A 24066-nucleotide genomic window follows, 5' to 3' on the forward strand; every position below is an offset into this window, starting at 1 on the left:
TCCAAGGGGTCGCAAAGAGTCAGACACGACTGAACCAGCTTAGCACGCATACATTTGAAAGTCCATACGTTAAACCACTCTGATGCATGAATCCCCAAAACATTATGTTGAGAGAAGGAAACCATATACAAAATATTGCACACTGTCAATACCATATGATTCCATTTTTATGAAGTTCCAAAACAGGTGGAACTAATCAATGGTGACAGAAACCAAAGCTATTGTTTCTGTGGGGTAGGCCACTGTCTGGACAAGGGGACAAGAGAAATTAAAAAACAAACAAAATCACTCCATTCCACTGCCTCTACACACAACAAGGATACAAACAGAGCAAAAATCCACATTTGTATTTAAAAACAAGCACATTTCCATATGTCTTTGTAAAGAACAGTCATATGCAAACAACATGAAGTATTCCTGAAATAAGAATTTAAATTTGGGGAAGGCAGATTGTGAGAACTCAGTACTTTAGTGTGTAGGGATGATTACAATGCTTTCGCATACACACATCCTTTCTGCAAGTAAAATAGCAAACCATGTGTAAGACACACATGTAAATTATTTTTCCAGATGTGTTAGCTACCATGTGTAAAATCCTATTAAGAAATTTTTGTTGACAACAGCTAGCATTGGGGAGCAGAACCAGATCTTTGGTTGTGTCAGTTATGTTCTTGTGGCTGATAGAATATTTATTCCCAGAGTTAACTGTTATAAATTGCATTTTGCCCCTTCAGTTGCTACAAGCTTGTGATGGAGAGTGGGCGGAGAGGACAACCTGTAATTCAGGATGGTTTGAAAGCCTGTTGCCTAGGAAACTGGGATAAGCAGCAAAATGCCCACCAAAACCAACTGTCAACAAGATAGGGGGTTTTCTTTTTTGATCTGTGTTGCTTTCCAAATACATATTTTGTGTCTCACGTGGAATGGCATCTGATTTGGGCCATTAACCCCTAGTGGTCAGTGTAGGCCTAAGTGGGCCAAAGGTTAGTAGGGGAGGGTGGGACATTCTTCATAAACAATATACTGACAACATATTGGGGGAAGGGGAATTATGGTGCAGTTTAAAAGGGGTTTATAAGATAAGATAATCAATAGGTGAATATTTTACATAACATGCATGCAATTCTTGATCATAACTTTACAACTAAATTTATAGCAGCAAAACTTACTTTTCTTTAATATGAGAATTTTATTTGTTGTAATCCACTATTCCCTGCTGTTATGCTACTTATACCAAAAGCTTTGATTTGCAGTCAAGTAATTATCATCAAGGGTAGTACTTGGGAATTCACAAATCTTTGATGAAAATACTACCTAATTTCCCAGTACTTTTAAAGTATATGCACACTTAACTTTTAATTTTTAAATGTGTCACACATGCACGCAATGCATTTTAGAAGTATGGCTACATGTGTGTGGGGTTCCCTGGTAGCTCAGACGGTAAGGAGTCTGCCTGCAATGTGGGAGACCCACATTCGATCCCTGGATGGGGAAGATCCCCTGGAGAAGGAAATGACAACCCACTCCGGTGATCTTGCCCGGAGAATTCCATAGGCAGAGGAGCTCGGCAGGCTACGGTCCATGGGGTCTCAAAGAGTCAGACATGACTGAGTGACTAACACACACAAACACACACACACTCACACAGACATGTGCATATATATTTAAGTAAAATCATATGAAACTGCTGGGTCTACAAAAATGGCAATTTTATATACTTCAACTCATGAGCAATCATATAATACATTTTTTCTCTCAACATTTTTTGCTTGGATCCCTGTTTCCTCTTTTCCCACTTCCACCTTACCCTGTCTATATCAGCTCTACTCTGCCCTTCTCACATATCCCCACGCTATCCTCTTCTCATGGCAATTCACATTAATAACCATGTATGTATATATCTCCATACTCATGGAATCATGAACTCAGGTCTCCTGCATTGCAGGCAGATTCTTTACTGTCTGAGCCACTAGGGAAGGCCCATGGAATCACAAACAGGTACAAATATATCTGTGCATCTGTATGCATGCCAGCCACCAAATTCATCATGTGAAACCTCAAACTTTCAGATTGCTTTTTTCTCTGTTGAAGGCTATCGCTAAATACTCTAATTCCTGCATTTGAATAATACTTATCTCCTTTTCTTGGCACTTATCTTTAAGGGATTTTAGCCTGGTTTTAAGTAGTTGCTTCACTTTTTTGATACTCATTCACTTGAATTCTCTTTCTTTTATTATATGCTAGAAACTAATCACAAATATTCAAGCTGTAAAGTATGGCAACGGGTCACACAATCGATTAGTCATTCTTTCCTCGTTTCTTACTTCTGCCTCCATAAAATAACCCATTATTTTGCAAAGTTAAGAATAAGGATGTAAGAGAAGGAAATACTTTAACACCAGACCCAGAATTTCTCCTGTGAAGAAAAATGGCCTCCCAGAGCCATTTCTCTGGTTTCCATCTGTCAGAGCAAAGTTAATGATCAGGTAGGCAGTGGGGCCACATGAAGAGACCTTAGAATTCATGTTAGAGAGGAGAGTGTTTGAAAGCTTAAAAGAGACAAGAGGTACAGCTTTACAGCAGATGTCATAGAAAACCTCAGCCACTCAGTGAAAGGTGACTTCTTCCCTCATTGTCTATAGTCATTGCCATTGAATTCTACTCTCCTTCCAGGAGATAATATTGATTTAATGGTGGGAGATCTCTGCTCAGTAACATGGGTAAATCTCCAGGGTGCTGGGCCACTGGGCTACTCCAGGGCTACACCACTCTGAGTTTTCTCACTAGGGAATTAGTCTTGACAGAGGGAGAAGGAGCTCAGGACTCAGAGGTGGAGGGTCTATGCCCTCTTCTCCACTCTGCCCTTGCCTGCCCCTGCCTGCATCTCCATAGTTCTTGGGTGGTGTTTGGCTCACACGTAAAGGTCTGCTGGGTGACCAGGCTGTTGTCCTTGGGTCATGGTCCTTCCTCTTATTTGGAAAGTTCTTTGTCATGAAATAAAAGGTCAATTCACAGGAATTTGGGGGTTGAAGTTCTCTCAAGATCAAGTGAGAAGACTCCATTTCTAAGATCTGTGATGGGTTTGCCTGGTAGGATCGGCTTGGGCCAGTCTTTTATCCTCAGCCAAGGGCCCCCTGGCCAGGCAGAACACAGATCATTCTAGTTCTTGTGTGACTGAGGGCTGTTATTTATTTAGAAGCTGAGACTGCCCTCCTCCTGCCTGTCAAAAGGGTTTCAAAGCTGCCGCACCAGGAAGTGTTTCAGATTACAGATTTCAGTGACTAACGACCCGTGTCCTCGCTTCAGTGGTGAAATCCCCAAATGGTCCCAGAAGAGAAGAGAAGTAAATCGTGACAGCTGCTTAGAGGGCATTTTAGAACTAAATCCCAGGAGAAATGCTTTTAGGTTCCGAGAGAGACCTCCCCACTCCCCACTGAAGAAAAAGAAAATGAAAAGAGAGGGGGGAATAGCAGCATCAGAAGGTCACTGTTTGCAGCTCACTCAGGTGTGCTCTGCAGACCAACCCTCTACATCGTGATTAGTAGTTGACCCTTGAGCTCCTCTACCTCCCAGAAAGCACAACAGAATCAGGTATCATGGGAAGTACACACACACACACACACACACACAATCCATATGTTCCTACCTGCAGGAAACAAGTTTCTGTGGGTGAGAGAATGAGGCCAGGTGATATTTCAGAGTGTAATTTTAGCAGATCTATCAAGAACATTGATGTGGGAGGCTTCTTATTGTAATCCCGGTAAGTCTTTTCATTTTTCCTTTGGAAAGTGTGAGAATAATTGTAATGCTGCTTCGCTTCCAAAACTGGACAGTGAGTTAAAGAGCAGCAGCCGCAGACACAACAACAGTAACAACAGCAGCCAAAGCTTTTATCCTGGCCACCATGGAGTTTCTTGGAAGAACTTACCTTGTGAATGACAAAGCCACCAAGATGTACGCCTTCACACTAGACAGGTAACAGACATCTGATTCTGCTTCACAATTTTCTGTGTCCTGAATATTCACAAAGTCCCTAGATCCTACTGCTTCAGACTTGGAGACTTCTGCTGTTGCCACCCAGGGGCATTTTGCAAAATTTTATCAACCCCTGATCGACTTGTATAACTTATATTCTGAAAAGGTCATACTCTGTATAGTTGATTTGATTCCTTACATATCCTGAGTGCATGAAGGATACATCTTATTAATATATTTTTATCTGCAGATTTTCTAAAAAAATTGATATATACAATCTAATGTGTTTACCTTTCTTTCCCTCAATTATTCCCACTTTTAAGATGGTAAATTTTAGTAAATTATATTTAGAAAGAATTAAGGTTTTTTTCAGCTATGTGGCAAATTGTGGTTACACTGATCTTAATTGCTGTTTCCTTAATTACATAATATCATCATCAAATATTCACACCTAGAATAAATATGGCTGAGTTTAATGTTCTACCTAGCTCTAGTTCTTTTTATTATCTTCCACAGTGCCATGTGCAATGTATTCATTCATTTCCCCCTTATTTAGCAATTACTGGTTGAACACATCTGGATATATAATGAAAACAAAAACATTCCTAGTCACAGATCTCTGTCTTCTTGAAAGTTTGAGTCTAATGTAGAATGTGTTTGAGAAATAGGCAATTACAAAATGGCATGTGTTTATTCTAGGAGCATTCAGTAAGAATATCTCAAGGGAACCTAGGTCTTTGCTGGACTTTGGGAGCCAGAGAAAGCTTTTCAGCAGTGATAGACTGAGAATTGAAAAAGAAAAAGGAGTTAGAGTGAAGTTAGGGAAACCCTACATAGAAGGTAGGGTTACAAAAGTTTGCCTGATTGAGGTAATTTCCCGGTAAAGATAGAGGCAAATAAAATGAGATTTTGTTGCGTTTGGGGAATTCAGTCCAAGAGAAACGTACTCAGAATACATAGATAAATGAATGAGAATCTGTGTTAGGAGTGGAATTTAAGAGAATACATACCCATAATAGTATGTTTAATGTTTTTGTGCATTCATGAAGCCAAATTAATATTCCAAAGAGTAGTGGCATTGTGTTTGATGGCATCAAATATTCGAGCAACTGCAAAGGGACTTTTCCTTAGGATATTTATAACTTTGCTTAAAAAATATACAATAAAGAATCTAGCACATTATCTCATATTGTAAGAATTATTTTTTCTTGGAAAATAATATTAGATGTGATTTATTGAGATCATAAACAATAAAGCCTCATGTTAGCTCAGCAGAAATTTTAAACAACAAATTGTTAACACTATGGACACTATTAATAGAGCATTTCTACATGGTGGAATTAATAGTATTTCCCTTCTCATTAAAATAGACCATTTAGCTCTCTGTGATGCAAATAAAGCAACTGTTTATGGTTATAGGGTCTCATTCACCTCATATATGGGTACAGTTTTCAGGATACAGTGATGATAAAAACTGCCAAGCTCATTTTTACTTTCTTTTCAAATAGAAACAATAGAACCTATAGGACTCCTTGTTTTCACTGCCAAGGAAACTTTTAGCTGAGGTAGTATCAGTCCTCTAAGGGAAAGACGCATAGCTCTCTGTTCTTATGGCCTGATTCTCCCAAGGTTAGAGCCTGGTGGGGGAACTAAGATTCCATAAGCCACATGGGTGCTGCCAAAAACAACAAAAAATTCCAAAGACACTTGAACCTACATAACATTATTTATCCTAATCCCTCATTTTGCCACATAGGAAAGGGAATTCCAAAGAGAATAAATACCATTCTTAAGGCTGGATGTCTGATTATAGCAGAGTTGGGATGTGGACTCACACCTCCTGTTTGTAAATTCTGTTCCCCTCCCTTCCCACTCTCCTGCAGACACACTAAATACAAAGCAATAAAGTGCTGATGTACTGATATTTGCTATAACATGAATAAACCTTGAAAGCATTATGCTAAATGAGAGAAAACTACATAATGTACGGGTCTCTTTGTAGAAAATATCCAACATAGGCAATTTTATAAAGACAGAAAGTAGACTAGTGGTTTCTTGAGGTAGTACTGTCTGTGAGAAGATTGGGGATTTACTGGGTATGGAATTTCTTTTTGGGGTGATGAAAATGTTCTAAATGAGATTGTGGTGATGGTTGTTTGAGTGTGTGTTAGTTGCTCAGTCCAGTCTGACTTTTGCAACCCCATGGATTGTAGACTGCCAGTCTTCTCTGTCCATGGGATTCTCCAGACAAGAATACTGGGGTGGGTGCCATTCCCTTCTCCAGGGGAACTTCCCAACCCAGGTATTGGATGGAACTGGGGTCTCCTGCATTGTAGGCAGATTTTTTTCATAATCTGAACCACCAGGAAAGCTCTATTTGGATATCAGATTAGTTGCTCAGTCATGTCCAACTCTTTGTGACCCCATGGACCGTAGCCTGCCAGACTTCTCTGTCCATGGGGATTCTCCAGGCAAGAATACTGGAGTGGGTAGCCATTCCCTTCTCCAGGGGATCTTCTCAACCCAGGGATCAAACCCAGGTCTCCCATATTGCAGGTGGATTCTTTACTGTCTGAGCCACCAGGGAAGCCCAAGAATACTGGAGCAGGTAGTCTATCCTTTTTCTAGGGGATCTTCCCATTCCAGGAATCCAACTGGAGTCTCCTGCATTGCAGGCAGATTCTTTACTAACTGAGCCACCAGGGAAGCAGCCTATTTGGTTATGAATATACATATATATAAGGTTTCAGTGAGATGGGTGGAAAATTGTTTTGAGTGACTATATTACTTATTTAAAACTAAACTTTGAAAACCAGTCACTCTCAATAGCTTGAAGCGCTTAATTAAAATACACTTACATCTATAGTCTCTCAACTTTCCCATATACCATTCTTCTTAACCTTTCCTCTCCCAGTCACTGCCCATGACACCACACGGCCTCTGTTACTGTCGGCTGGTTTGCCATGTCCCCCCTCTGCTAGGACATAAAGCTTCTTAGATCAAGAGCTTTGTTTGTATCAAGGACATGGTATCATTAGCACCTTTGATGGGGCATTTGTATGGTAGACATGCAATACATTTGTTGAATGGATGAATACATGAAGTGGTGGAATGTCATGGTGGGACCTAAGCTTTTATTTCCTCTCCCAACAGGACTAGTGATTTGAGGTTCTTGGGAAAAGTAATGTTAAAGTACAAAAACAAAGTGATTTTATGTAGTCAACGTATAAATAAGAAGTTAAAAAATTATCTAGTTGGCCAAAATGTTGAACAATCTATTTGGCCAGCCCAATATTACCAGTTCCACTTCAAAGGTATAGAGCCAAAAACGTTAACCTCTGAAACCAAATGAAAATAAGACACAAATTAAAAAAGAATGATTCTCCAAGGTCACAAAATAAAGCTCCACTCTTTAATTCCTTTTTAAAGGGATGAACTCAAAGTTCTAGACTACTGATATCAAATTTTCTAATATTTTGTTATTTTTCTTCTCTGTTTCTACCTCCCCCCCGCCCGCCTTTTTTTTTCTCTTTGATACTACAGTAAATTTCTTTGCTCTACCCTATTGCTCCTGCTCTTCAAAGCCTCAGCCATATTTGAATGGGTGGGAATTCTGGTGATCTACTCCTTGACAGATTCACATTTCATTTTTTAATATATTCTAGCATTTGCTTTCTAGAACCTATGTTTTAAAATTCTTAGAATTTGCATCACTTTCAGACTGAGGGCCTGTCCTACGTCTAGAGATAGATCACTTCGGTCTTATGAGACGATGAGGAATATATTTTAACTTCGGTCTTTAACTTCTTTTGGAATTGTAGACCCTTTGGGGAGTTCAGTGAAGATGGTGGGCTCCTGCCTCTCCCCACAAAACACATACATATACATGTATGAACACACTGCATCCAATTTCAGTACCACTTTTGGATTTCTGGCCTAGTGCTTCAGGAAACAATCTCAGCTCCTGTCCTTGTCTAGGACAAGGTAGCAGTATTAAAAGTAAAAACTGGCCAGGTTTTGTGCACTTTTCCTCTTGTGGCATTGCACACAGGCTGTGCCTCTGGTAGGAGTCCTGTCATGCTCTGCCTTCAAAAATGCTCCAAGGTAAGTTCACTCACCACCTGGTTTTCTCTGCCTACAAGGTTATGAAAAACAGAAAATAAAGCGAAGTAAACCAGTGTTCATACGAACAATGCCAGAACATTCGGTGACCCTGTCCGTCTCACACTGCCTTCTCAGCACAAGGAAAAAGGAAGCCTCCACCATGCTCTCCTATTAGTTCTCTGGCTCCTCTGAGTCAATGACCATCGGTGACTAACATTACTATGCTATAGGGTTGCTAATTACCAGTGTGTATCACATTACAAAGGTGGAAATCTATAGATATAGGAACTGTATGTGTCTTTTGCCAAACGGTTCTTATTTCAATTAGATTATTCAGAATTCTTCAAAATCCTGAGTGCTATTAACATTACCAGCAAAAACATTCTGAAGCCAATTTGTCAACATACATGAAATTCCTTAAAAATGTAGATATTCTTTAACCAAGTAATTCCCCTTTCAGGATTACATTTTGAGGAAATAATAATATATTGAGTAAAGATTAAATATAAGAATATGAATCACAGAAGAGCTTATACAAGTAAATAATTATGAGTCAATTATTCAATTTTAGGAAATATTGTGACATATCTATACTAAATATAATGTTCTCTATATTGAACTAATGATGTAGAATATTTAATAAATTGAGAAAACGTTAATAATATATACAGCTAAAAATTAGGTCCCAAAGCTGTATCTTTGGTGGAATCCCCAGCCCACCCCTACTGAGTTGCAGTCATGTGATCTGGTTAGAGTTTACCCCACTCTCAGTTCTAGGAGTCAGTGTGGTTGGGTTTAGCCAGTCTTCTGGCTGTAACAAGGTCTAAGCCAATTAGCCCATCCATATTCCTCTGGCTTTACAGGCTGGCCAAATCAGGATGCAACTCAGGACTCCTGTTTAGCAGTTGGGAGAATGAACACTCTTTCTCCCTGTATAAGAAAATACGAGTACACAGTCCTGATTACCGTGGGCAACTGTTCCACTTTATGATAAAAGTTAAGCCTGCAGTAAGAGTAGTAGAGAACTGCAGAGCAATGGCTCTGGAGCTTTGATAAATCAGGCCTGATGCCTCTAGATGTTTTCAGCTGCAAAACCAATAATCCCCATGTACTGATCTACCTAGCATGAGCTTTGTTTTCTGTACTTGCAATGAAAAACATTCTAATTAATATGGACTCGAAAAAAAAAGTGAATCACAACAAACTCTGAAAAATTCTTAAAGAGATGGGAATACCAGACTACTTTGTCTCCTGAGAAACAGGAAGTTAGACTATTAACTATTTAACAGGAAGCTAAATAGTTAGAAGATGCTTCTAACTATTGCTATAGTTAGAACTAGACATGGAACAACTGACTGGTTCAAAATTGGCAAAGGAGTATGTCAAGGCTGTATATTGTCATCCTGCTTATTTAACTTGCATGCAGAGTACATCATACGAAATGCCAGACTGGATGAATCACAAGTTGAAATCAACAGTTCTGGGAGAAATATCAACAACCTCAAGATATGCAGATATTATCACTCTAATGGCGGAAAGTGAAGAAGAACTAAAGAGCCTCTTAATGAAGGTGAAATAAGAGAGTGAAAATGCTGGCTTGAAACTCAACAGTCAAAAAACTAAGATTATGGCATCCAGTCCCATCAATGCATGGAAAATAGAAGGGGAAAAAGTGGAAACAGTGACAGATTTATTTTCTTGGGCTCCAAAATCACTGTGGATGGTGACTGCAGCCATGAAATTAGAAGGTGCTTGCTCTTTGGAAGAAAAGCTATGAGGAATCTAGACATCATATTAAAAAGCAGAGACATCACTCGCCAACAAAGGTCTGTATAGTCAAAGAAATGAAAGTGTGAGTCTCCCAGTCATGTCTGAATCTTTGCAATCCCATGGACTATAGCCTGCCAGGCTCCTCTTTCCATGGAGTCATCCAAGCAAGAATACTGGAATGGGCTGCCATTTCCTTCTCCAGAGGATCTTCCCAAACTAGGGATCGAATCTGGGTCTCCTGCATTGCAGGCAGATTCTTTACCATCTGAGCCACCAGGGAAGCCCTAGTGAGCTTAGTCAATGCTATGGTTTTTCGAATAGTCATGTACGGATGTGAGAGTTGGACCATAAACAGGCTGAGTGCTGAAGAATTGATGCTTTCAAATTGTGGTGCTGGAGAAGACTCTTGAGAGGTCCCTTGAGAGGCTGCAAGATGAATCAACCCTGAATATTCATTGGAAGGACTGATACTGAAGCTGAAGCTCCAATACTTTGGTCACCTGATGTGAAGAGCTGACTCACTGGAAAAAACCTGATGCTGGGAAAGATTGAAGGCAAAAGGAGAAGGGTGTGGCAGAGGATGAGATGGTTAGATAGTATCACCGACTCAATGGACATGAATTTGAGCAAACTCCAGGAGATGGTGGAGGACAGAGGAGCCTGGTGTGCTACAGTCCATGGGGTCACAAAGTGTCGGACACGACTTAGTGGGTGAATGACAGCAACAACTAAGTTAAAAAAGTGTGTTTATGTATTACAAAGCTAAACAAAACTATCAATAGTATTTGTCTCTTGGAAGTATGTTTATTAGTGATTTTTCCCTCTGTTTTGTACCTTTTTGTAATTCCAGTTTTTCTATAATGAATATGTATGCTGTTTTATTCAGAAAAATATATAATGATAATTAGAATTATACTCAAGAAAATTAGAGATACCAAAGGAACATTTCATGCAAAAATGGGCTCAATAAAGGACAGAAATGGTATGGACCTAACAGAAGCAGAAGATATTAAGAAGAGGTGGCAAGAATACACAGAAGAACATACAAAAAAGATCTTCATGACCCAGATAATCATGATGGTGTGATCATGCACCTAGAGCTAAGACATCCTGGAATGCGAAGTCAAGTGGGCCTTAAAAAGCATCACTACGAACAAAGCTAGTGGAGGTGATGGAATTCCAGTTGAGCTATTTCAAATCCTGAAAGATGATGCTGTGAAAGTTCTGCACTCAATATGCCAGCAAATTTGGAAAACTCAGCAGTGGCCACAGGACTGGAAAAGGTCAGTTTTCATTCCAATCCCAAAGAAAGGCAATGCCAAAGAATGCTCAAACTACTGCACAATTGCACTCATCTCACATGCTAGTAAAGTAATGCTCAAAATTCTCCAAGCCAGGCTTCAGCAATATGTGAACCATGAACTTCCAGATGTTCAAGTTGGTTTTAGAAAAGGCAGAGGAACCAGAGATCGAATTGCCAACATCCGCTGGATCATGGAAAAAGGAAGAGAGTTCCAGAAAAACATCTACTTCTGCTTTATTGACTATGCCAAAGCCTTTGACTGTGTGGATCACAATAAACTGTGGAAAATTCTGAAAGAGATGGGAATAGCAGACCACCTGACCTGCCTCTTGAGAAACCTATATGCAGGTCAGGAAGCAACAGTTAGAACCGGACATGGAACAACAGACTGGCTCCAAATAGGAAAAGGAGTACGTCAAGGCTGTATATTGTCACCCTGCTTATTTAACTTCTATGCAGAGTACATCATGAGAAATCCTGGGCTGGAAGAAGCACAAGCTGGAATCAAGATTGCTGGGAGAAATATCAATAACCTGAGATATACAGATGACACCACCCTTATGGCAGAAAGTGAAGAGGAACTAAAAAGCCTGTTGCTGAAAGTGAAAGAGGAGAGTGACATAGTTGGCTTAAAGCTCAACATTCAGAAAACGAAGATCATGGCATCTGGTCCCATCACTTGGTGGGAAATAGATGGGGAAACAGTGTCAGACGTTATTTTTTTGGGCTCCAAAATCACTGCAGATGGTGACTGCAGCCATGAAATTAAAAGACGCTTACTCCTTGGAAGGAAAGTTATGACCAACCTAGATAGCATATTCAAAAGCAGAGACATTACTTTGCCAACAAAGGTCTGTCTAGTCATGGCTATGGTTTTTCCAGCGCTCATGTATGGATGTGAAAGTTGGACTGTGAAGAAAGCTGAGTGCCGAAGAATTGATGCTTTTGAACTGTGGTGTTGGAGAAGACTCTTGAGAGTCCCTTGGACTGCAAGGAGATCCGACCAGTCCATCCTAAAGGAGATCTGTCCTGGGTGTTCTTTGGAAGGAATGATGCTAAAGCTGAAACTCCAGTACTTTGGCCACCTCATGTGAAGAGTTGACTCATTGGAAAAGACTCTGATGCTGGGAGGGATTGGGGGCAGGAGGAGAAGGGGACGACAGAGGATGAGATGGCTGGATGACATCACTGACTGGATGGACATGAGTTTGGGTGAACTCCGGGAGTTGTGATGGACAGGGAGGCCTGCCGTGCTGCAGTTCATGAGGTCGCAAAGAGTCGGACATGACTGAGTGACTGAACTGAACTGAACTGAGAATTATAATCATAAATATCATTTAAGCCAAAGCCATCAGATCTTTTTTCTGGATGGTGATAAGAGGAAAATAATTTATTTCTATCTTTATGCCTTTCAAAGCCATGAATGCAAGTTCTTCTAAGAATCTTATTAATGCCTTCTAATAAGTTTAGTAAAACCATAAGCCTGAGTAGTTCGAGATGACTGTGGAGGTAAACTTTGGTTTTAAGCGTACCGATGTTTAGATAGAGAGGCAATGTGGGCACAGTGCAAACAAGGCTGAGCTTGGAGTCCCAGCTCTGCCATTTCCCGGCTATCTGACCTCAGGAAATCACTTAAAGTCTCTGAATCCTAGTTACTTCAGTAAGAAATGTGTTGTTTGTTGTTTAGTTGTTCAGTTGTGTCTGATCTTTTGTGACCCCGTAGACTGTAACCGACAGGCTCCTCTCTGTGGCACTGGGTTAATGTCATCCACAATCTTTGCATCTGTGAAATTCTATATTTCTATAAATGGCTCCATATTTCTACGAATTCTTTATACTTGAATAGAACAAAAATGCACTGCCTCTTTTGGGAAGTACAAGTAGGTTTAACTCTCATGGGGCTTCCCTAGTGGCTCAGTGGTAAAGAATCTGCTTGTCAAATGCAGGAGATGTGAGTTTGATACCTGGGTTGCTAAGATCCCCTGGAGAAGGAAATGGAAAACTACTCCAGTATTCTTGTCTGGGAAATCCCATGGAGAGAGGAGCCTGGTGGGCTACGGTCCAAGGGGTCTCAAAGGAGTCTGACATGACTTAGCAGCTAAAGAACAACAACAACAAACTCTCATTACAATTTTGATAGATCGGTAGAGATTTCTACAAAGCTGTGTTAAGGGTCCATATGGACTCAGCAGGAAAAAGTGCTATAACCTATTAACAATGTGACTATTGGGAAGAAGGACAGTGATGGCATGCCACAGTGAGTATTTCCATCACCAGGCTGGCTCATACACACATTACTCATTAATAGTAATAATAATCTCATCACTGCCCCTTCCTAAATTTATAGCAGTGCCCAAAATCTTTTCAGTGAAGTAGCTGGGAAGGAAACGAATCAAACTGTATTTGCTTCCTTTTCTTTTTTTTTTTTTTTTGATCTCTTTTAAAAAATGAATTTATCTTTGGCTGAACTGGGTATTCCTTGCTGCGTGCAAGCTTTCTCTAGTTGCAGCGATCGGGGGCTACTCCTTGTTGCAGGTACGTAGGCTTTTTTTTTTTTTTTTCTTCATTGTGGTGGCTTCTATTGTTGCGGTGGGTTCTCTTGTTGTGGAGCATGGGCTTTAGGGTGCTTGGGCTCAGTAGTTGTAGCTCGCAAGCTTAGATGCCCCACTGCACATGGAATCTTCCTGGACCAGGGATTAAATCTATGTGCCCTGCATTGTTAGGCAGATTCTCAACCACTGGACCACCAGGGAAGTCCCTCGTTTGCTCTCTCTTAATTAGAGCTGTGGGTGTGTGTGAGTGCTTAGTTGCTTCAGTCATGCCTATGGACTGTAGTCCACCAGGCTCCTCTGTCCATAGGATTCTCCAGGCAAGAATACTGGAGTGGGTTGCCATGCCCTCCTCCAGGGATCTTCCTGAGCCGGGGATCAAACTTGCATCTGCCTGCGTCTCCCGCATTGCAAGCAGATTCTTTTACACACTGAGTCACCTGGGAAGCCCTAATCAGGGGTTCAGTTCAGTTCAGTTGCTCAGTCGTGTCCGACTCTCTGTGACTCCATGAATTGCAGACACCAGGCCTCCCTGTCCATCACCAATTCCCAGAGTTCACTTGAACTCACGTCCATCGAGTCGGTGATGCCATCCAGCCATCTCATCCTCTGTCATCCCCTTCTCCTCCTGTCCCCAATCCCTCCCAGCATCAGAGTCTTTTCCAATGAGTCAACTCTTCTCATGAGGTTGCCAAAGTATTGGAGTTTCAGCTTTAGCATCATTCCTTCCAAAGAACTCCCAGGACTGATCTCCTTTAGAATGGACTGGTTGTATCTCCTTGCAGTCCAAGGGACTCTCAAGAGTCACTAAATATGAGTTTGCTTACATAAAAACAAAACTTTCTTGAAACTGAGAATTCAGAAGAGAATGTCTTGCTTGTTCCTTACAATGGATGTTTCACCTGGAAGGAGCTGTGAATTCTAAGTTCCGAGCTAGTCAGCAAATGTCCTCGTAGCTGTTCTGAGAATGCATAGGGCTGTCAGTGAGAAGTTTGTTTGCAACCATGTTCACTTCTTGCTTCTGTCAAACTCCTCCACAGCCTGGAACTCCAGCAGAAACCCTTGAATAAAGATCAGTGCCGTGGAGAAAAGCCAGAGGAGCTGGAGGCAGGAGCCATCCATCACTGCCACCACAACCGCAAGGCCACAGAGGACAGGGCGCAGGAGCAAACCTGCGCCAAGTGGAAGCTCCGCGCTGCTTCAGGAGGATGCTTAGTTTTCATGATTGCAGAGGTCGTGGGTGAGTACTTCTCAAAACGTCTCCAATTAAACAAGCAAACAAACGAAACCCCCGCATCATTACAGGAGGGTTGTCTAAAGTGTTTCTTTTAAAAAGAGACTGAGTATTTTCTGTACACTTAAAGTAACAATATGCTCATTGTAGATAAGTTGGAAAATAGAAGGAAGCAAAATAATATTCATCAAAATCCTACAATTGAATGATAATCTCCAATAACATTATGGAGTATTTTTGTACAATATATTTTCTATTCATACCTCACACATTTTTAAAATATAACTGAGAGCATGCTGAATGCTTTTTGCCATGCCATCAAATAATCTTCAAAAAACATTTCTATGCCTGAACAATATTCTATAATATGCTCTTGTGATTTTCATGACCATCTCTCCATTGTTAGAAATTTAGGGAGTTTTTTGCCTGTTTATGGACAATGATGCAGTGAAAAATCTTGAATAAAACTGCCTGCTTTTCTGGTTTATCCCTTCAAAGAGATTCCTGAAAGTGGAAATTGTTAGTTGAAGAATATGAATATTTTTATTACTTCTTGGAGCACATTGTCAAACTGCTATCTAGAAAGCTTGAAACAATTCCTGGGTCTGCCACCTTTGCAGAATGACTCTCTCCAAATCATTACTAGAATTTATTTCAATCTTTCAAAAATCTTTGCTAATGTATAGATGAATATGCTTTATTTTAATATGCATTCCTTTAATTGTTACTGTTAATATTATTTGCATGTTTATTAGTGATCTCTATTTCCCTCTGCTAATGTATTAGTGATCTGTATTTTGTCAGATAATTTGTAATTCTCTATATTGATCTCTGGGAGCTCTTTATATATTAGGATCTTACACTTCCGTTACATTTGTTATAAGCACTATTCTAATTTGTCATTTACTTTTTAAAAAATTTTGGTTTAATTTTTGGTTTGCCTTAGAGAAGTTTCCAATTTTATATAGGTAATTCTACCAAACATTTCATTTTGAACTGATTTATTTTATTATAGTAGTCTTCCACTATTTTAGTGCTTAGTAAGCCTTTCCTATCTATGGAGAAGATAAATATCACTGTGTTGTTCAATTTTTCACATTTAATTTTAAATCGATACGAAATTATATATGCTCTCAGGATCGAAAATTCTCTAACGAGCTAACAAAGATTTCAGCATCATTTATGGAATAGTTCATTATTTCCTCCATTGATTTTTCTCCATATTACTTTTTTCTTTTCTTTAAATTTATTGTTAATTGGAGGATAATTGCTGTACAATGCGTTGGTTTCTGCTGAACAACAACGTGAATCAGCCATAAGTAGACATACATCACCTCCCTCTTGAACTTAATAGAGTTCAGTTCTGAGGTGTTTTATTGACCTGTGTTGCTGATCTGTCGGCAGTTAACATATTAATGTAGGTTTACATGTTGTAATGTCTGTTCTTCCCTCATTATGCTTTAACAGAAAAAAAATATAAAGCTGTTGACTCCTGTTTATTATTCTAATTGAACATGAAAATAATTTTGTTCAGCTTCCTTTGAAATTTAATTATGATTTCATTGTATATGAATTAATTTGGGAACACAAATCTTCTTAAAATACTCAGTTTTTCCTTCTGGGAATACGGTATGTTTCCCCATTTACCCCAGTACTCTACATCTCTCTTCAAGGTTCTGTGGTTTTAGCTTGCTTGTTTAAAGACATGGCCAATCTATTTCTTGCAAGGTTTATAGTAGTTTTGTGTGTTTGGTTTATTCTTTCCAGAGATGAGTGGGGTCTCCCTTTTCTCACGTCCTGCTTTGTAGATCATTACTTATTGTATTTTGGAAAGTTTTCATTTTGTATATTCACTTTGAATTCAATAATGTATTTGAACTATTGCCATTCCAAATGTATCTCAGTTAATTTTCCTTGTTCCTCTCATCCCTCCTCCCCATCCCAGAAGATAACCCTCTTTTGTTCAAAGATGTTTATTTCTCCTTGCTTTCAATAGTTACTTCTCTTCTGTATGTTTCATATTTTTATCATGTTAAATAATATGTTAAACCAAGTCATATGTTCAACTATTTAACTGTTAAGTGAAATATTTTCTGAGGGGTTAAGTATTTTTATTATGTTAACAAAGTATTCTTCTTGTCCTCCTAGTTTTTTAATGGTTAACAAATAATCAAGGATGAGTATTGCCTTTTATCAAAAACCTTTTAAGTTCATTCTGTTTTAAAACGTTTGGCCTATTGTCGATGTGCATTGTATTAAGAGATCACCATGCATTTCTGACATTATGATGACAACAGCTAATATTTATTTATGCTTACTATGTGCTGGGAGCTGCGATGAGTGCTTTCCATGAAGTACCTTACTTAACCTTGATGACATTCCTGAGAGATAGGTCCTATTATAAATTGCAGTTTATAGACCATAAATCTGAAGCACAAAGAGTAAAGTATTGACTCTAGTAACATACCTGTCAGTGGCAGGCAGTTTGAATCCAGAGCTTATGTTCTTAGGCTCCCACGTGGTGCCTCTGAACTGTACTTGGTGGACCATCCTCTCAATGCCTTGCTCAATCTGAGTCACTGATCCTTTTGTTGGGATTTTTATACCTTTTTTCGTCATTGAAATTTAACTATAGCTTTCTATTTGGAACTACTTTTCTAGGTTTTTGAATCTGAATTATGCATATTGAAATGAAAAATTTAGTTTTAATAATTTCCTTTTTATATAAAAAAGCTAAAAGTTTATATGGTGTTGAACCTTTCCTTTTTAAGAACTCCCTAATAAATTTTCTGACTTCAGAGACATTCTTGGATATAATCTTTTGATATATTTTAGCTTCTTTCTCATTCATGGACATATCAAAAATTTCTACTTCTTGAGTAAATTTTGTTTATTTATAAATCTCTAAATTGATTCATCTCAGAAATTGTAAAATATATTATCATACAATGGAACATGATAGTCTCATATGATCTCCTTTAGAATGGACTGTTTGGATCTCCTTGCAGTCCAAGGGACTCTCAAGAGTCTTCTCCAACACCACAGTTCAAAAGCATCAATTCTTCGGTGCTCAGCTTTCTTCACAGTCCAACTCTCACATCCATACATGACCACTGGAAAAACCATAGCCTTGACTAGACAAACCTTTGTTGGCAAAGTATTGTCTCTACTTTTGAATACGCTATCTAGGTTGGTCATAACTTTCCTTCCAAGGAGTAAGCGTCTTTTAATTTCATGGCTGCAGTCACCATCTGCAGTGACTTTGGAGCCCCCCAAAATAAAGTCTGACACTGTTTCCACTGTTTCCCCATCTATTTCCCACGAAGTGATGGGACCAGATGCCATGATCTTCGTTTTCTGAATGTTGAGCTTTAAGCCAACTTTTTCATTCTCCTCTTTCACTTTCATCAAGAGGCTTCTTAGTTCCTCTTCACTTTCTGCCATAAGGGTGGTGTCATCTGCATATCTGAGGTTATTGATATTTCTCCTGGCAATCTTGATTCCAGCTTGTGCTTCTTCCAGCCCAGCGTTTCTCATGATGTACTCTGCATAAAAGTTAAATAAGCAGGGTGACAATATACAGCCTTGACATACTCCTTTTCCTATTTGGAACCAGTCTGTTGTTCCATGTCCAGTTCTAACTGTTGCTTCCTGATCTGCATATAGTAGGTGTCTATTTATTTTATTGGTAAATTTTTTTATTGAATATATTATTTTAATTTTCCTTCTGTTTTCTAATTCACAATCCTTGGCTTTAAAAATATTTTTACTTCCTCTATGTTTCTTTGTTAGAGCTTTAGTCTTTACTGGATCTTTTAATATCTTAAGTTATATTCTTATTTAATATATTTGTATCCTTTTTTATTAATAACAAAGCTATGTATAGTCAAGAACAATCTAGAGGTTTTGGTATGCTATGTTATCTTATAATTTTTTTACCAAAATAATTTAAAGTAACATTATAAACCACCTATATAGTAGTAAGGCAATGGCACCCCACTCCAGTCCTCTTGCCTGGAAAATCCCCTGGGCGGAGGAGCCCGGTAGGCTGCAGTCCATGGGGTCGTGAAGAGTCGGACACAACTGAGCGACTTCACTTTCACTTTTCACTTTCACGTATTGGAGAAGGAAATGCAACCCACTCCAGTGTTCTTGCCTGGAGAATCCCAGGGACGGGGGAGCCTGGTGGGCTGCCGTCTATGGGGTCGCACAGAGTCGGACACGACTGAAGTGACTTAGCAGCAACTAGTACTCTTGGGACTTCTCTGGTGGCTCAAATGGTAAAGAATCTGCCTGCAATGTGGGAGACCTGGGTTTGATCCCTGAATTTGACCCCTGGGGTGGGAAGATCTCCTGGAGAAGGGAATGGCTACCCACTCCAGAATTCTTGCCTGGAGAATTCCATGGACAGAAGAGCCTGGCAGGCTACAGTCCAGGTAGTCACAAAGAGTCAGACATGACTGAGCAACTAACATTTTCATTTTTCAATACCTCTCTTACCACTATTACTTGTTAGATTCTCTTACTGATATTTTGGTTTCATTTTCTCTTTATTATCCCAAATGGGTGCTAAATTAATAATAATATAAGGCTAAAGGAGAATTTGCTAAGCTATTTTTTTGTACTACAATAGCAAGCAATCAGAATTAATTTGTTTCTTCAAGCTATTGAGTCTTCTGACCTATACACATAGACTTTCATAGCTTTTGGAAACTAGAAAACTTGAGGAGAGCTTGTTGTTGTTGTTCAGTCACCCAGTCGTGTCTAACTCTTTGCAACTCCATGGACTGCAGGATGCCATCTCCTGAAGTTTGCCCAAGTTTATGTCCATTGCATTGGTGATGCCATCCAGCCATCTCATCCTCTGACACCCTCTTCTCCTTCTGCCTTCAATCTTTCCCAGCATCAGGGAAGAGAGCCTAGACCCTTAATCAAATTCAAGATGAATCCAGAGTTGGTAAATAACCTTCTAGTCAAATTTAAAAAAATTAATGCCATATAATTTTTAGAGCCAGGGTAAGTCTTTTGAATGAATGACTTAATAACTTGATAGAGCTGCCAAGCAGTTACTTTTAGCAGCTCCAATCTGGAAAGCTCCTTCTGGAAATCCACTGATATCTATACTGGAGAGGCATTTTTTTTTATTAAGGAAATTTCATGAGATTGTACACAACTTTCAATTGCTTGTATAAGAGATCAACAACATGGAAAATCTAAAAAACAGAATCCATTTGAAACATGATATGAAAAAGTGATATACTGGAAATTCATAGCCTTACAGATAAAGTACTGGTACCACCCCACCCCATACCATCTAAGCAACCAGGGCAGCCTGGCGTACCACAGTCCATGGGGTTGCAAAGAGCTGGACATGACTTGGCAACTGAACACACACACACACCACCCCCATGTGAACACACCTCGCAGGATGTATAAACTGGCTTGTTTTCTCCACAATTTTCTTCTATTGCTTTGCCCTGAAATCATGTGGATGCTGAGAACAGACACATAATCTCCCCAGGTGATGTCTAATTAATATTCTGGAATGAGATGGTCTCTCATTCACAAAACTCAGTTTCCTCTTAGTACCTTTCCATGCCCTGTTACTTTGTTTCTAAAATGACACATTTTTAGAGGGGAAATGAGAAGCTACTCACTTTGAGAAAGCAAATCAATCTCCTCCTTTCCTTCTCATTTCTAATAGTCTATAAGTTCAAATCTGGCTTTAGAGTCAGAAGAAAGTGATGTTGTCAGTAAAGGAATTCAATGGCTACTGACAGAAAATCATTTGGAATTCGAATTGTATTGATATTGAGCTAATTTTCCTAAAACACTGCTCTCTTTATGTTAATTCTGTCTTCAAAATTCTCCAGTGGCTCACCTTTGCCATTTCAGTCCTTCACAACCTTTTCCCCATCATGGCAAGCACAGGAAATTTTCCTGAGCACAGAGATAAACTGACAAGTATCCTTGCAGCAGAAAGAGGCTGACTCCGGGGCTTTCTCTGTGTTAAGCTCTACTTGGCTGCCCCAAGTGAAAAGAGATCAATACATTGGAAAACTCTGGCATCCTGGACAAAGTGAAAAATTCGACTTTGGCTTTCAAGTTATTCCACCATCTGGCTGCCAAACTATCAATCTTCTACTTTTACTACTTCCCTATGTGATGTTTCTTCTGTTTCAGCTATTTATTCATTCTATGCAAAATAATCATTGCACTTTAAGGTCTCTGTAACCTTTGCTTATGCCTTTTGATTTATATGAAAAAGCCCTCTCATTCTCTCTACTCGTCAAAACCCTGACCATCATTCAAGACCCCAACTCACAGCTCACTGCCTTTCTAAAACCATTTTTGACCAAGTCAGAGAAAGCAAGTAGTGTTACCAGATGACTTTTGGGAATCTGGAGGGTCCTCCTGCAGGATGTGGGTCTGAACAAAGCCTTGAAGGATGAGTAGGAGTTGAAAGGTGGCAAAGAGGGAGATGAGAAGGGCCTTTCACATTCAGGGCCTTGCATGTGGCCCAGGAGATCATAAATATCAGCTTCACCTGGAAAGATTTTGAGTGGGTAGGTCAGCATCAGGACAAGAAATCTGTATTCTTACAAAGCAAGTCAAGTGATTCTGATGTGTAGCTATATTTGGGTGCCCCTGTTTGCATTGGGCTGGCATTACCTGTCCAATAAGGTTTTCTCAAACTTATTGTCCTGGTGGCAGCTCTGGTCCTTCTGGCCCCAGCACTTCAAGTTCACAGGCACAGTGGGATGTGAGATGCCAAGCTGGATAAATCAGGGTCTCTCGGTCTTTATACAAGGAGATTTGGGAAAAAGCTCTCTCGTTTTCCTTTAAAACACTACGCTGAAATGATATAAACTCAGAGACCCACTTTTTTTTTTTTTTTTTTTTTTTGCTGAAGGGGAGAAAGTTTGTCTTCAGCAGAAAAATAAAAAGCAATAAATTGGAGCCAGAGCAGAGCCCCAATAAGATTTTTTGAACCTTACGGTTAGGCTGTACCTGATCCAATCCCACCCAGATTTATTCTGTTATTTGAGCCAATAAATGATCACTTTGCTGTTTAAAGTGGTTTGCGTTGGGTGTTTATGACTTAACAACTGAGAGAACTAGAGGCAGTGGTACGTGGTACAACATGGTTAGTGGAGAATGAAACTAGAATCGTGGTTGAGGGTTCCAGAAGGCTGAGTAGCCTGGCTGAGGAATCTGGATTTATTCTGGAGGCCTTGGGGAGTAACTGACATTTACAACAGGAGAGAACAAGGTCATAGAGCTGTGTTTAGAGAAAGAACTGGCCACTGGGTACAGAGCAGATAGGAAGAAGGAATTAAAGGAGGCCACAAGCATCAGCATGTCCACTGTGAATGGGCCTCTGAACCTACGGAATTGGAATACTTTCTGATTGCTGGTGAAAGGTCCTAACTGTAGAAAGGCCATTAAGCAGAGTTATACTGCATATGTAAATATGCATCTGTACTTAAGAAGACAGATATACAGACACAGAGAACCCACAGAAGTAAGCTCAAGTATGGCCATTTCTGGAAGAAAATGAGAGTGGCCAGGGAAAGACATCCTGAGGTAGGACTGTTAAGAGTTAAGCAAGGATGGAGGAAGCACTAACTTGCTGGACAGGAATACAGAGCTGGCAGCAGGCTGGGGAAGATGGTAAGTATCTCAGAGGCAGAAAAAATCCTCTTTTAATAAGAGAAGGCCAAAGCTGGGTGGTGTGACAACCACAAGCTTGATTAATAAGGGTACCTGTTTTGTACTAGAGCCAGAGTGTCTTAGTGGCTTAGGTTACTTATATTTTTTGAGGTTCCTGGTACTAAAAATTTAAGAAAATGTGCCAAAGCAAACTGTGATGTGTGTGACATACTTTTAAAACAATGACATCATGAATTTCTGACATAACATTATATATAGCGTAATAATGCTACTCATAAACAATTTTTAAAATATGACTTAACAACATATACTGGGAGTAGTCTATTTCTAGGACACAAGACTGCAATTGTCAGATGAACACTCAGTTCTCTCCTTCCTGTCAGCATGCCTCTGCTCTTCATGAAGAACATCACGAGTGTGTGACACGAACTCTCCAGATCTGAGGTGAATATGAGACCCAGACCCAACATCTCCCCTGCTTGTCGAAGGTCGTCTCCACCCACCAGGCCCTAGAAGAGTCTGTTTCCAGGACGCAGTCCTTAGCGCCTCTCCTACATTGCTCTCAGTGCCTCGCTCTCTACACTGTGTCAAGTACTTCAGGAATATGACTGTTGCTGCCTCGCTTCATGCCTGTATTGCAATTCCCTTTGGCTATTCCTGCTGTGTCTTAACCTTCAGCTTCTCTCAGCTCCGAGTCATCCTCCCTATTACTGGCAAAGATCTCCTGCTTAAATACAGACCTGAGCATGGCATAACCTTGCCTCAAAATCATAGAAAGGTCCCTCTCCCCCACGGGATAACATTCAAGTCCTTTAGTGTGATGTGTGACACCTTACAATGGGCCCAAGTCACCCTTCCTGTCTCGTTGCCCATTATTCCTCCAACACTCCACCCCTCCTGGTGTTGTTGTTCAGCTGCTAGGTCGTGTCTGACTCTTTGTGACCACATAGACTGCAGCATGCCTGGCTCCTCTGTCCTCCACTATCTCCTGGAGTGTGCTCAAATTCATGTCCATTGAGTCAGTAAAGCTATCCAACCATCTTATCCTCTGCCACCCACTTCTCCCTTTGCCTTCAATCTTTCCCACCATCAGGGTCTTTTCCAATGAGTCAACTCTTCGCATCAGGTGGCCAAAGTACTGGAACTTCAGTTTCAGCACCAGTCCTTCTAATGAATATTCAGGGTTGATTTCCTTTAAGATTGACTGGTTTGATCTCCTTGCAGTCTCTCAAGGGACCACTCAAGAGTCTTCTCCAGGACAACAATTGGAAAGCGTCAATTCTTCAGCACTTAGCCTTCTTCATGGTCCAATTCTCGCATCTGTACATGACTACTGGGAAAACCATAGCTTTGACCACACGGACCTTTGTCGGCAAAGTTTCACCCCTTTTACTTTTCAACGAAGGTGCCCTGTTCTTTCAATTCTCTGTTTTTGTTCATGCTCTTATCGCTTCCTG

The 24066-nt window shown here is 40.0% G+C and overlaps 1 protein-coding gene across 1 annotated transcript in view; it reads left to right on the forward strand.

Annotated features, from left to right (window-relative positions):
• The first annotated feature begins 3904 nt into the window (after positions 1–3904).
• SLC30A8 (solute carrier family 30 member 8) overlaps positions 3905–24066 on the forward strand; it is a 39866-nt gene continuing 19704 nt past the window's right edge. The window contains 2 exon segments of the mRNA XM_005897265.2: positions 3905–3975; positions 14742–14941. Of these exon segments, the coding sequence (XP_005897327.1) occupies positions 3905–3975; positions 14742–14941 (271 nt within the window).

Source organism: Bos mutus, chromosome 14, assembly GCF_027580195.1.
Source record: "Bos mutus isolate GX-2022 chromosome 14, NWIPB_WYAK_1.1, whole genome shotgun sequence".
Lineage (NCBI taxonomy): Eukaryota > Metazoa > Chordata > Mammalia > Artiodactyla > Bovidae > Bos > Bos mutus.